The following is a 14,496-nucleotide window of genomic DNA, read 5'->3' as shown; positions in this document are numbered from 1 at the left end:
GGGAGATGGGGCAGTAGTTTTGCAGCTCACTGAGGTCTGTCAAGATTTTCTTTAGGAGGGGTCTGATTTCTGCGTGTTTCTTAGCTTCAAGGTTTGTAGCTGTAGTGAGCAAGGTGTTGATGATGGTGGTGAGCTGGTGGCTGATCTTGTCTCTTCTGAGGTTGAAAATTCTGTGGGGACAGGGGTTGGTGGGTACCCCCAAATGGATGGAGCTCATGAGAGTGGAAGTGGTGTGCTGAGCTGTTCCCATGCGGAGAGCGAGTGGTTGGCAGTGGTTGTGGATGGGAAGATTGGGGGATCCGGGGTTCGAAGTTTTTGCAGATGGTTTCTATCTTGTTGTGTGAAGTGGTTGACGAGGCCCTCGCAAAGTTCCTGTGGGAGGGGGTGGAGTTTTCGTCAGCTGGTGTGCAGGCAAACTCTCTGACAATGGTGAAGAATTCTTTGGTCTGGTTGATGCTGGTTTTGATCCGGTGGGCTAGGTCTAATTTTTGGGCGGTTTTAATCTGGCAGTGGTAGTCGTTGAGGGCTGATTTGAAGCTGGCTAGATCGGTGAGGTTCTTACTGGTGCGCCATCTTCTCTCTAGTTGTTTGCATTTGTATTTTGCCTTCCTGAGTTCCGGGGTGTACCAGCTGGCTTGCTTGATGGTTGTGGGTCTTGGCTTTCTTGACTGGGGCAAACTGATCGGCTGCTCTGGTAATCCAGTGTTGAAGTTCTGTGAATATTGGCTTTGACAATGCTTGTTCCATGTGGTGCCTGATTTTTGGGATTCTTTACCTCCTCTATCCTGCTTCCCCCTTCTTTACTGCACATTAGAATAGAAGATCCTTTCATTACAACCTTATATTAGACTTGGCTTTCTTTTTTAAAAATGTTTTCTAATTATTGTAATGTGTTTTGATGATACTATTGTATAGTTTTACTGTTATTTATGGCACTTCTACTATTTGGTAATTACTGCACCTCCTTTCTTGAGATATGTTTTGACAAAGATCTAGAGACATTTAAAAATAATTGTAAAAGAAGAAGTAGTCATCGTAGAAAGAGGACCACAGAACTGTGTGTTTTTAGTCACCAGGCTTTTTTCTTGAGAATGCAGTGGTAGAATGATGCAAGTGCCTTATTTATCAATAGGGCAGCAGGTGCGTGCTGTGGGGGCCCATCGGTGATAGGTTCTCACTGCACCCAAATTATGGTTGTGTTTTACTATCGAACCAGTAGGTCCGGGCCGTTTTCCTTGCTTGCACTATATCCTAAATCACCCTATCAGATAAATGTATGCAGTTAGCGCCAAGCTACATTTTGTGGCACACACACACACAGCAATTTCTAAAAACATGACAGCATAACTCAGTGGAGGCAGTGCGGCCAAAGAGTACCTTATACTGTGAACTTCTCATACCAAGAATGGATGTGCACCAGACCTTATCATGTTACACTGTTGGCTCTTTATTCTCACAATGGGGAACCACCTCCTGCTCTGAGTATCTCATGCCGTTGTTCCGTACACTCTGCTGTCTATCTCATTACACAACTTGCTTTGAGTATTTTAGTCTCTTGGAGGCATGGAGTGGAGACCCATCAGCCTAGGAGAGTATGTCATACCACAGGTCTGTCTTACTCCCTGGAGCGAGGGTGGGAATTCTTGATCCAGGTTACGTGACTGCGGAATGGGGCATTCTGGAGGTTTCTTGCCGTATACTCTCTCTCTGCAGCATGATTTATATATACCATTGTTTTTATTTAGCTTGGGATGCCTAATTCCCTGATATGAGATGTAGCTCCATCTTGAGTGTGCACCAAAAGAGATCCTGCATAGGGAGTAAAACAATCTTAGGCAGTAGGACATAGCCCTAGCAGGCCTGTGAGTCTTGTCAGACTAAGTGGAAGTCACCAAATTACCTTATGTCTCCTTATGTCCAGTCCTGGCTTTCCATTTTCAAACAGGCTGCAGTTAAAGGCAGGATTCAAACAGTAAAAATTGAAAACACATCACAAGAAAAATCCCAAAGCAATTCAGAAAAATGTAATTAACTTTGAATAAAACAACACCAAAATGAAAAAAATCCAATCAGTAGACTCTGAGTTGTACATGTTTAAAGTTTTAGGTGAAAATAGTGCCAAAAAGCACAAAGTGCCACTCACTGGTATCTACCTGCATTAAGGTATTCATACTGATCTTCTTTTTGTTTTTTGAATAGAAGAATCTCTTTTGACTCCTTTGACTGTGTCTTGAGCATCACCTCTGAGACTCTAGCCTCGAGAGTAGATCATTTCTCTTCAAATTTTTGAAGGTTGACATTTTCTTCTATCTCAAAAAGTTTTTAATTTTTAAATCCATCCATTGAATCCTCCAACATTAGAGGTAGTGAAAATTTGGTCGGGGAAGCTAGACCTTTTTTGGCTTATTTTTGACATTGCTAATTGGATCCTTGCAAGGGTTAATAATCAAAGTAGGAGAAGCAAAAGGTTTTGAGAAAGAAGACACCTGGTTATCCATTTTAAATGATGTTGAGCCAACCTGATTGTCACCTTTAACAGAATGTTGCACAGCACCTACTTCAAGACTGAAGGGAGTTTTATCAGAGTGCTTGAACAATTTTGTCTTCCTCAAAAAGCTGCACGACTGATTGAGCGTGTTATTTAGAGATGAAAATGTTCAATGTTAACGAGAAACTGCTATAGAATGAGACAGCCTTCTTCAGGATGGGAATCTTAGACAATTAACTCTCAAAGCCTGCAGTTCCCAGAAGGAAGGAGGAAGAGAGGCCGCCAAAAATCTGTCTAAGAATGCTGGGGTGCTAGGAGTGTTAAAACCATTCAGCCATCTTGCGGGCAGTCTGACGCTCAGTGGATTCTGTTTCTATGAGGTACTCCACTGGCATAGAAGGGCGAGTCTCCAAGAGTCGAGTCAAATCAGCCACTCACTTTTATAATTCAAAGTTAACGTGCTGCATGACAGCCGTTGTCCAAGATGTGGTTTTAATTTGAAACAATAAAAAAAATCACCCCTAAGATCCTTTTCTTCTCTGTAACCTTCCCCTAAAACAGTTGCCAAGTCTGTGTCCAGCGCCCTATTGTCTCACTGCTGGAAGAGTCATATTATCGGCCGCTTGCTTGCTTAACTGACATCCGAAGTCTCGAGGAAATGGTTCAAATTGCTGGGTAGCAAAGGCCTGGCCTGGTTTTAAACTCTTGTTGTGGCTGGCTCTTCACCACAGAATGAAACAGATTTACCTATCAAGCTAGGAGCAGGACAACAAGCACATTTCCAGACCAGGAAAATGTTAAACAGAAGTAATATGATCCAAAGGAATTAGCCAATTTCTTAACCGCCTCAGGAGGATTAGATTCCTCTCAACATGGTTTTAGGCAGACACACAGTACTGAATCAGTGCTCATTACCACCTCTGATAAGATTCGCAGAATGGTGGATGAGGGACAAGGAGCCATATTAGTCCTGTTGGACTTATCTGCGGCATTCAATACTATCTCACCACAGATTATGATATCCCGCTTATATCAAGCAGGGATAAGAGACGTTGCCTCCTGAAAGATAGACCGATTACGGTAAGCTGTGGTGACTTTAAGTCCCCAGCATATCATTTACCTCTTGGTGGCTCCCAAGGCTCATCACTTAGCCCCACTTTATTCAATCTGTATGTCGCACCTTTAGCCAGACTAATCCGCACTTTTGGCTTTATGCCAACTTCCTATGCTGATGACACACAATTGATCATCCCAGATTATAAGAACTGGGAGGAAGTAGCAGACATCTTTAATAAATCTTTAATAAATGGATGCGTGAAGTCAACAGGTGGAAGGGTTTCAACTGGCTTAGATTAAATGGCAACAAAACCGAAATGTTGTGCTTTGGATCTGGAAAGGAACTGTGGAACTCTCGCTGGTGGCCGATAGAATGTGGAGCTCCCCTGGCTCCTATCGCTGCCACTAAATAAAAATTTGGGTGTCACTTTTGACAACTGTCTCTCTTTCAAGTTGCATGTTAATCACGTTGTTAAAAACAACTTTTGTACGTTGAAGATGTTGAAAAAGATTCTCCCTTATTTACAAAGGGAGTGGAGTGTCACAGTTATCCTAGCATTGGTAATGTCTAGACTGGATTATTGTAATGCTCTGATGCTTAATCTGAATAAGGCATCACTGAAGAAGCTTCAGTTAATTCAGAATACAGCTGCCTGTGCTATACTAAATCTTCCTCGCTCGGCTTCGGCCAGTAGCAGCCTGAAACAATTGCATTGGCTACCGGTGGCTAAACACATTAGGTTTAAAACCTTATGCTTAACCTACAAGGCGGGGTCTGAAATGGTTCTGAATATTTATCATCTTGGTTATGCTGGCACAGAACTAATCGGCAACTCCGATCCATGGAAGCATTCCATATTGAGGTCCTCGCACCTATAAGGCTAGATAGGTTGACAGGCCATTTACGGTAGCTGCGGCCAAATGCTGGAACTCACTCCCTCTGTTCATTAGGAAGGAACAAAATTCTTTGGCCTTTAGGAGGTTAGTTAAAACTTGGCTCTTCCGGCGTTAATCTGGTCTTCTAATTTTTCCCCTTGCCTTTAGTCACTTATTTCTCCCTTCTGATTGCTTCGATGCTTCGACCGGAATGCGCTTGTCCAGGGGCTCTTCAAAGTGCGTTTCAGCCAGTAAGCGGAAAAAATGGTGGCTATCAACTGGAAATGGCAAGTGAAGAAATAAAAGGGAGGGGAATGGGAGGAACTATGTATGTTCTTAGAACACAACCGTGGGAACCCCTCCTTTTCATTTTATGAGGTTTAAGCTAGAAGATGTCAGTGGAAGAATGCTTCAGCTTTAGAGAAAGTTTGACTTGTAGCCCACAAGCCATTGCTGGATCTCATTATCCTTTAGAAGGGTATCTGAACACTAGACGTTTCGTCTACACTGGGTCTTCATGTAAATCGGACCTGCGCTCTGAGCATATAATCTTAAAGTTAATGCAGCTGACAACTAGGAGCCAATGATGAGTCTCATTATATTATCAATATATTATCTTCTACATATTCACTAGAGTGTTTACATAGTTCCAAGAAGCAGCAGACTTCGTAAGTCACACTAGTGTGTGAGTAGGTGTGATTTACTCTTGTAGTTTTCCTGGTTTACTCAAGAATTTCAGGGGTAAACCAGTAGTACTCCAGGCTTACTCCCGGAATCCAGGCCCAATGCATTTTTGTAGCAGGACCTTTTGTAACATGATGTTGATCAAGTTCATTCAGACCAGTTGGTAGGAGCAAGGTGCAGTGGGGAGGTGATGGGAGTACATGGCTGGGGCAGTGCTGCACTTCACACTGCTCAATAGCTTTTTACATTATATTATATTATATTCCACTTATTTGCAATTTGAGGAATAGACAAAACACAAAATCACATATTGTTTTTATAGTGAAGCGGCCACCAGCATGCTCTCCACTAAACTCCCTTTGGAAAGTGCTCTGAGGTGGCTCGAGCTCCGTGCAGCACATGTTACAAAAAATGAAATAGGTAAAATAAAAATGGGATTAGAAAAAATGTTTCCAGTTTTCAAAGTTAACAACAGGACAACTGAAGCTCACCTCCTCCCTTTAACTGCTGTTTTTCCTATTGGTGCCATGTGGAAGATCAGTCCCACCACTTTGTTTTGGGGTTGCTATAGTTTTTCTGTTCGCTTGACTATAATATCTGAATGCATCGTCTTACTGTACTCATTTTATGGCTTGGTTGTTTTAATTAAGGATTTTTTAAAGAGTAGGTATAAAAAAGTAGTCATAATGTAGACGTATTTTAGTAGGAAGTAGTTTAAACAATTTGTCAATCTGTGGGGAGAATGAGAATTTCTTCCATATAGATGGCTATGATTTATATTCTATCAATCAACCTGGAAAAACCTTCTTTACGTGACGCAAGCGAAAGGCAATTCTGTGGGGCAGCATTGACACTGACCGTGGCTTCCACTGTGGTGTGGTTTAGGAGCAGTCACTCTTCTTTGCAGTAGCAATTATATGTAGCTTTGTAATTGTGTGATAATTGCTTGGTGCTCATGGATCTACATTAAATATGAGGACTAGGAGGGGACTGCTCAAACTCTGGCTTTCTGGCATTATCTTATGTGCTACTAATGTGTGGATTATAATGAAGGGAACTGGAACACAGATGTCAATACATGTTTCAATGTAGTGGTGCTGCAAGGTGATGGAAGGGTTACGCTGAGTCAGAATTTTGGACTATTTTCTTTACCTTTTTTAGCATTGATATGATGAAATGTAGAGCCTTACCAAAGGAATGTAGGCAGCAGAGCACACTGGAGTGACGTTAGCAGTGGAGTTAGTGAATGTGCATCTGTATCTTTAGGAACGGCCACAGTGTCTTGACCCAGCGATCAGCATTACCAAATACCGATCATACTCTCATCGCTGACCATTCGAGTTGAGGAATCTGTGAGGTATTTATTGCTTATCACAATGTCACAACATTCTTAAACTATTATTTGAGCTCCATTCAAAGGCTGTACGGTTGTCTTTTGTTACTCGAGGTTAAAAGAGTCCATATTGTCACACATACATTTTAAGGTCGTAGTGACAAGTAGCATAATGAGAATTTCGAATACTTTAATGTTATTGTGATTTTTGCTGTTGCCTAGTTTGGAAAAGTACCACTTTGAAGCAATATACCATGCTGATGATGCATGTTATTTTACAAAGGCTTTAATTTGTTTTGCTTCTGTATACTACATCGTGGTGTGCCTACATGATTGCTTGGTGGTAGCTTGCAAGTAAAGGGCAATGGCTGAGTGGTCGCTGCTATGTTTAAATTAGCAACGAAGACTATGTGATACACATTTCTTGTTAAGTTTAAGTGTATTTGGGATGATTTTGATGCATTGTATTTTTCCATCCCTTATGTAATAAATCTGGTAGGGTAACCTTTCATTTACAAACGTCCGTGATCACCCCATTTGCTCCTTTGGACTATTCTGCTTCCCTTCCGTCGTCTCGGTATTTCTTTAGTCAGCATTTTGTAATTTAAAAAACCCTTTATCAACAATGGTGCAGCTGCATGCTTCATTTGTTTTATTGTTGAATGAGATTTGTTTGAACAATTGGAAGAATATGTTGTTATTTTTAATGTATTATGTCGTATGCCTTTATTTTTTTTGGTCTTCTCCAAATAAAGCATTGATGAAAAAGACTTTCGCAAAGTTTTCAGGTGTATTATTTTGAAGACTTCAGCAAGTAATTGTTTTTTATTGGCAGTGGGTTCCCTGATGAAATTGGTGTTGATGACATAATGGCCAAATGGACAGTTGCTACAAGGTTCATTTTTGTTTTATTTTCGATTGAGTGGGATGTAGACTTCGGATAAACATGAAGCCATGAGTGAGTCTCGTGGAAGTGGAACGTGTCTGCATAGCATTGATTAAACAAATGCTGTCTACTAGTTCTGTCAGCTGTGGTGTCCATTTGTCACTCCCATAGTCAATACGGAAATTGAAGTTCCGCTGCAGGATGATGTCACCGCACGCTTGATGTTGATGAATTGTGTTTGAGTTCAGCAGAGTGAAGATGTGGAAGGTGGTTGTGGAGGCCGGTGTCAGAGGTCAGTGAATAACAGTAATGATGAAACTGGTGTTATGGGGCCTTTTTCTGATCATAAAATGAATAATTTGATACCATTTAGGAGAGAACCTCACTCGCTCACCCATTTCATATATAATGGGATATTAATAATTTTAAGTATGATGAAGTCCTGAAGAATCAACAGATGGCTCTAAACACAAGGGTTAATTAGGTGCAGGAGTATTGGGTGCGTTGGACTCATGGTCACAGGCTCATATCCCTGCCTCCCCTTTCAGCCTTTCATCCTTGACAAGTTTATAAAAAGGGACACCATTGAGTTGGGCAACATTCTTTATCTGTCAGTAGTGCCAAACGTCTCCTGGGGGTGAATTTGTGCTTCATAAATATCTCAGTTAATTTTTGTGTTTTTTTCAATATTTGATGCAGCGGTTCTTTGTTGGAGTCATTCAGCAGTATGATGACACTCTGCTCCAACAATATTGCTCTTTGCAATTTATAATTGGCTTATAATCAATTCTACTACAGCCCAGGCGGCATTTCATGTGTGATGAGCGGTCTGTCAAACTTTCAATGCATTTACAGTAATTGCTGTGACAGCTGTTCCTGCAAAATAGAGGAGACATCTACTGGGCCAGCCGGTAGTCTTAATTGGTAGGCAGAGATTCCTTTGCCATCGCGGAAGTAAAGAACTCCACCATGGAGATGATACTTAGTCTGACCACCAAAGTAAGAATCAGGCCCATAATTAGCAAATCTGTAGCTTTAGGCAGTAGTCTTTTGGTCAGAACCGATGCTGATGGATTGATTTGATACAAATTAAAAGAATACTGCAAATATGTGAATCTGAAGGGTGCGTATTTTTAAATTGAATGATAAAATGTTGGGCTATTAATATCTGTTGCTCATTCCTGTTTTCCATCAGTGGGTGCGCCCGATGGCATGAGCACCATGTTGGTGGACTTTACTGAGTGGCTTACTCTTTTGTCTAGCAGTGTGCAACCTGGCGTATTCTTTGGGATCTGACTTTGGAACAGTGTTCTCTTATTGAAAATTGTAGGTATAGGAAGTAGTCATAGTCTCCTATGATATATGTATAGTGGCAGGGAAGCAATATCATCTTGTGTTGTATGAGTGGTGGGAGTTGGAGTGCTGTCCTTTATGGTGTGTGCAGGGTGGGAGCGATGTTCTTTTATGATGTGTGGCAGAAGCTGAGAATTGTATTGTCTCTGTGTGCTTATATAGAGTTAGGCAATATTGTATAGTGTGAGTGTGTTTGAAGGTGGAGTGATGTTTTTTATTTCAACAGGTAGAGCGGAGGTGGTGTTCGATTTTAGAATAAGTAGGACTGGGCATGAGATGATAATCATCTCTGGTATACGTATGGGTGAAACACTGGGTAAAGTTCCATGGTATCCTTAGGGAGGTAAGGAGTAGTGGTCTGTTATGGAAGATGGGAAGTGGATTGAGGTCTCTTTATAATAATGTAAAGCAAGGAGGCAGTGATGTGCTATGGGATATCAAGTGATTTTTTTATGTGCTTGAATTGAAGGTGTTAGAAATGGGGTCTTTGATTGACAGTCAGGTTACCCCCTGTTCAAGCAAGGACCCTCACTCTAGTCAGGGTAAAAGAGAATCACCCTCAGCTAACCCCTGCTTACCCCCTTGGTAGCTTGGTAGAGCAGTAGGCTTAACTTCAGAGTGCTAGGTGTAAAGTATTTGTACCAACACACACAGTAACTTAATGAAAACACTACAAAATGACACAACACAGGTTTAGAAAAATAGGAAATATTTATCTAAACAAAACAAGACCAAAACGACAAAAATCCACCATACACAAGTCAAGTTATTAATTAAAAATCAAAAAGAATCTTTAAGTAGTTTTAAAAACACACTAGCGCTGCTAGAGTGAAAATGTACCTGGTGTGCGTCAAAAATAACCCCGCACGGGTGGGTGTGCGTCAAAAATAACTCCGCACGGCGGTACTTGAGTCAAAAATCCAGCCGCACGATGATTTGAAAATCCCGCCGCGCAGGTTGCGATTTCCCAGCCTCCGTCAGCGATGCTGCGCGTCGTTTCTCCTGCTCCGTGCGTCGATTTTTCGGTCGCGTTTCCTGCGAGCGTCGTTTCTCAGCTGCGGAGCCGGCGGCGCGTCGTTTTTTCAGCCGCAGATCGGATTTGCGTCAATCTTTTCCCCGCACGGCGCTCTGTGCGTGGATTTTCTTGTCTTTAGGCTGCCAGCTTCTCCTTTCAGTGTCCCAGGAACTGGATGGGCACCACAGGGCAGAGTAGGAGTCTCTCCAGAGACTCCAGGTGCTGGCAGAGAGAAGTCTTTGCTGTCCCTGAGACTTCAAACAACAGGAGGCAAGCTCTAGATCAAGCCCTTGGAGATTTCTTCTCAAGATGGAAGGCACACAAAGTCCAGTCTTTGCCCTCTTACTCTGGCAGAAGCAGCACTGCAGGAAAGCTCCACAAAGCACAGTCACAGGCAGGGCAGCACTTCTTCCTCAGCTATCAGCTCTTCTCCAGGCAGAGGTTCCTCTTGGTTCCAGAAGTGTTTCTAAAGTCTGTAGATTTGGGTGCCCTTCTTATACCCATTTTAGTCTTTGAAGTCACCTTTCTTCAAAGGGGACTCACACCTACTTGTGAAATCCTGCCTTGCCCAGGCAAGGCCTCAGATACACACCAGGGGGTTGGAGCCGGAATTGTTAGAGGCAGGCACAGTCCTTTCAGATGAGAGTGACCACTCCACCCCTCCCTCTTAGCAGAGATGGCTAATCAGGAAATGCAGGTTACACCCCAGCTCCCTTTGTGTCACTGTCTGGTGTGAGGTGAAAAACAACCAACTGTCAAACTGACCCAGACAGGGAACCCACAAACAAGGCAGAGTCACAGAATGGTTTAAGCAAGAAAATGCTCACTTTCTAAAAGTGGCATTTTCAAACGCACAATCTTAAAATCAACTTTACTAAAAGATGTATTTTTAAATTGTGAGTTCAGGGACCCCAAACTCCACATGTCCATCTACTCTCTAGGGGAATCTACACTTTAATCATATTTAAAGGTAGCCCCCATATTATCCTATGAGAGAGACAGGCTTTGCAACAGTGAAAAACAAAATTGGCAGTATTTCACTGTCAGGACATATAAACCACATTACAGAGCTACTTATGTGGGTGGCACAACCAGTGCTGCAGGCCCACTAGTAGCATTTGATTTACAGGCTCTGGCACCTCTAGTGCACTTTACTAGGGACTTACTAGTAAACCAAATATGCCAATCATGGATAAACTAATCAACAATAGAATTTACAGAGAGAGCATATGCACTTTAGCACTGGTTAGCAGTGGTAAAGTGCTCAGAGTTCAAAAGCCAACAGCAACAGGTCAGAAAAAATAGGAGGCAGGAGGCAAAAAGATTGGGGATGACCCTGCATAAGCAAAAAAGTCCAACAGAAGGTATGACAATGTTTGCTTTTCTTATCTTTCCAACAGGAACTTGATTGATGGGCTAATGGTCTTTTATGAGTGATGTTCTTTTATGGTATATAAGAGGTCGGAGGCGTTATTGTCTGGTATGTTAGTCTTAGGGTGGAGTGATGTGTGGTAACTTGGGAGTATTGTTCTTTTATCATATATTCAAAACCTGGTAATAATGCAACTTCTGGACGGGTGTGTTTGCTGCGCTTGCCACATGTTCTACCAGCTCATCTGTTCAATGATTTGTAGATTTCAAAAGATACAAATATTTAGGGTTTATTTTAGGGAGGCCAGGATGGAATCCATGCTACATTGTCATTACCAGTTAGAGAATGCTCAACCCTTTCACATACTCCCTTTTGAGGTTATGGGCACAGACTCACAAGGAACACATTTGACACACAAGCTGCAAGACACAGACCATCTATGGCACACCACCAAAGGACTTATTAATATTTAATTAATACAGCATTTGTTTTCACTAAAAAGCTCGTGTTGCAACTGAATCTGCAAACACCCTCCTTTTCCAGGTAAAGGCACCCCTTGCAGACCACACACTTAAAATCCAACTTCAGCAACTCAGGCTGGACACCTGTATTCATCCCACAAGAGTCAACCCTGATGAAAACATAGGCCCTACTTATGAATTTGGCGGGTGGAAAACGCTGCCCGCCAAACTCCCGCGGTCGGGTTACCGCCTATGCAGCAGCCTTCCTGTGGCCCCTATTATGAGTTTCCCACTGGGCCAGTGGGCGGAAACACAATTTCCGTCTGCTGACCAGCGGGAAACGCAGTATAACATTGACGCCGGCTCGTAATAGAGCCGGCGGCAATGCTGCTGTGAGTCGGGCAAAGCAGACATTGAACTGCGCGATGCGGCTGGCCAGGGGGCCCCCGCACTCCGTCTCCACCAGCCTTTACATGGCGGTGCAACCGCCATGTAAGCGCCGGCGGTGAGATGGGTCGTAATCCTCAGGGCAGCGCTGCCCTGGCAGATTGAGATCACCAGCATCGCCAGGTCATCGGGTGGCCGAAAATGGTGCTGCCGGCGGTTCGATCATAGCAGTAGTGCTACTGTCATAATGTTGCGGTCGGAGCGCCATTTTGGCGGCAGTCCAACCGCGAGGCTGATGGTCTGAAGACCACCAGCCTCGTAATAAGGGCCATAATCTCCTATAATTCCAAACACACAACTATGACAGAAGATAGTAGCTGACAATATTCAGAAACCTCTACAAGTCAGAACAACCAAACCAAAGAGTGGCTTGTGAGGCATCTCCATACAATGGAATCCAAACTCCCCCCTCCCACACACTCCATGAGGAGGCCACCACGAGGCACCATAACCAAAGATGATGCCACTGAGATTAGGAAATTGAGATGACAGTGACACTGCTAGAGATCAATGTGTATCTCGTAGGCCCAAAGCATCATGTTGGCTGTGGCATAAGGTGATCCTCTGGAGGATATCGTGGGCATTCTAGTCTGACACCCTGCGTGCTTCATAAGCAATATGGTACCGATGACCATGGAAAGCTCTTTTTAGTATACTGTGGCCACTGACACCATTATTGCTGCGCTGATAAAGGTGGCCCATTATAGCACATTGTGGAAACCATAGGCGATAGTGTGGCCATTCATAGTATAATAGTGGCTGTGGGATATGGTTGCAGTTTGGGCTGTGTTGGGTGCTCTTGTGTGATGCGATTTCCTTAGTGAAAGAGGGCTCTTCCTGCTGATGTTGTCAATTCCTAATGTATGTGGAGTCAATGAATAGAATAATTAGATGAGCACTCCACATAAAGGTCGTGTTTCACAGGATTAATCGCACTTTTTCAAGGCTTGTCTGTAAGAACAACTTTGCATACAATATAAGCCACTGAGCGGTAAAGTCTGAACATACTCCTAATGTTTATTTGTGGTAATTAAGTGACCCTTATCTATGTCACCCGTGATAAGGCTCTTGCACTGAAAAACGGTGAATGTAAGTTTTTCCCCTTATGATATATCTAGGTGGGATGTCTGGGTGATTTTCTTCTTTATTATAGGTGATCTGGGAGGTGCTGTGATTTTCTCTTCTGGTATTTTTATGCTGGAAGGTGGAACGATGTATTCTTAAATGGGCTTGTTAGAAGGAAGGTAGGAGTGACGTTGTCGTATGGTCTGTGTGGAGTATGAAGTGAGGTGACATCCTCTCTTAGGATAATCAGGTTGGGAAATGAGGGATTTTCATTCCCCAAGAGGTGTCAAACAAAGGTCCGGGATGGTACAATTCATGTAGGAGTTTCAAGATAACCCCTAAGTAAATGAGTTTCATTTCCATTTGAGGTATGCAGAGCTATTGTATGTGGATATCAATAAACTCTGGCATGGATCCTGCCTTCCTGGACCTAGTTTGGACACCTTGATATATGGTGTATGCCGGGTGTAAAGCTGGTGATTCCCTCCGAAGTGTAAGTGGTGTTCGCTTACCTATATGTACTGTGCCAGTTGATGTTTTCTCATGGTATACATAGAGTGTTTTGATGAACTCTTAAAGTAGGGGCTTCCAACGTAGGCCCAGGAGGATCAGATGCGTCCCCCATTCGATGATATCCTCTGGCTATATTTGATTTAATGTGTGCCAATGTACCTTTTGTAGGATGGCCTGGGTATCAGGTACTCATCTCATGATATCCCTGTTTCCTCTTCGCCAGCTCTTTGCCATCTTTGCCTTTGGAAGCTGCGGGTCGTACAGTGGAGAAACATCAGTTAACGTGAAATGTTCGGGAGATGCTAAAGACTCAATTCCTATTTCTGTGCTATTTGGCTATCCATTCAGGTAAGACTGCAATCCGGAGCATGTCTCTGCCCTCCAGTGAAGGGAGTCTGCCTCTTCATGTGGGGCATACAGAGCCTGTGGCCTGGATCTCTTTAGCATTCATTGCCAAAGACTGTGCTCTAACCCGGGGGCTTCACAGCAAGACATATTTTCTTTCCTTTTGGAGTACCATATTTTGTTTTCTTTTCACGTCTAACAAAATTCACATTTTGCTCATGGTCTGCCTTGTAAAATGGGACCTCTAGCCGACTCGCTCTTAAATAGTAATCCCATTTACATAGTGCATGTTTTATCACGAGTACAACAAATGGTCTGCAAATTATGTGCAGAAGACACTACATCTACTTACTGGACTTGCATTTTTTTGGTAACTTAAAATTAACCTTGTAAAGTACGGGTTATGGACAACATTCTCCCTTTGTAACTATCTCACTAATTAAATGAAACCACCATCATTTTTAAGGTGGAGCCCAAGCATAAGGATAGAAGTGATCATTCAGTCCCTACAGTATTTATTCAGTGGTTGCTTTTATATCCGAAAAATAAGCAATTTGCTGAAAAATATCTAAGATACACTCTGATAGGACGTGTCCCTCACG

The 14,496-nt window shown here is 42.8% G+C and overlaps 1 protein-coding gene across 1 annotated transcript in view; it reads left to right on the top strand.

Moving 5' to 3' along the window:
* Positions 1-14,496, top strand: part of SYPL2 (synaptophysin like 2) — a 60,905-nt gene that overhangs the window by 16,603 nt on the left and 29,806 nt on the right. Inside the window, exon 3 of the mRNA XM_069238370.1 lies at positions 13,773-13,897. Within this exon, the coding sequence (XP_069094471.1) occupies positions 13,773-13,897 (125 nt within the window). The remainder of the gene's footprint in view (positions 1-13,772; positions 13,898-14,496) is intronic.

Source organism: Pleurodeles waltl, chromosome 6 (genome assembly GCF_031143425.1).
Source record: "Pleurodeles waltl isolate 20211129_DDA chromosome 6, aPleWal1.hap1.20221129, whole genome shotgun sequence".
In the NCBI taxonomy this organism is placed as follows: domain Eukaryota; kingdom Metazoa; phylum Chordata; class Amphibia; order Caudata; family Salamandridae; genus Pleurodeles; species Pleurodeles waltl.
The sequence above is the reverse complement of the archived record's forward strand: the minus strand, read 5'-3'. Positions and strand labels throughout refer to the sequence as shown.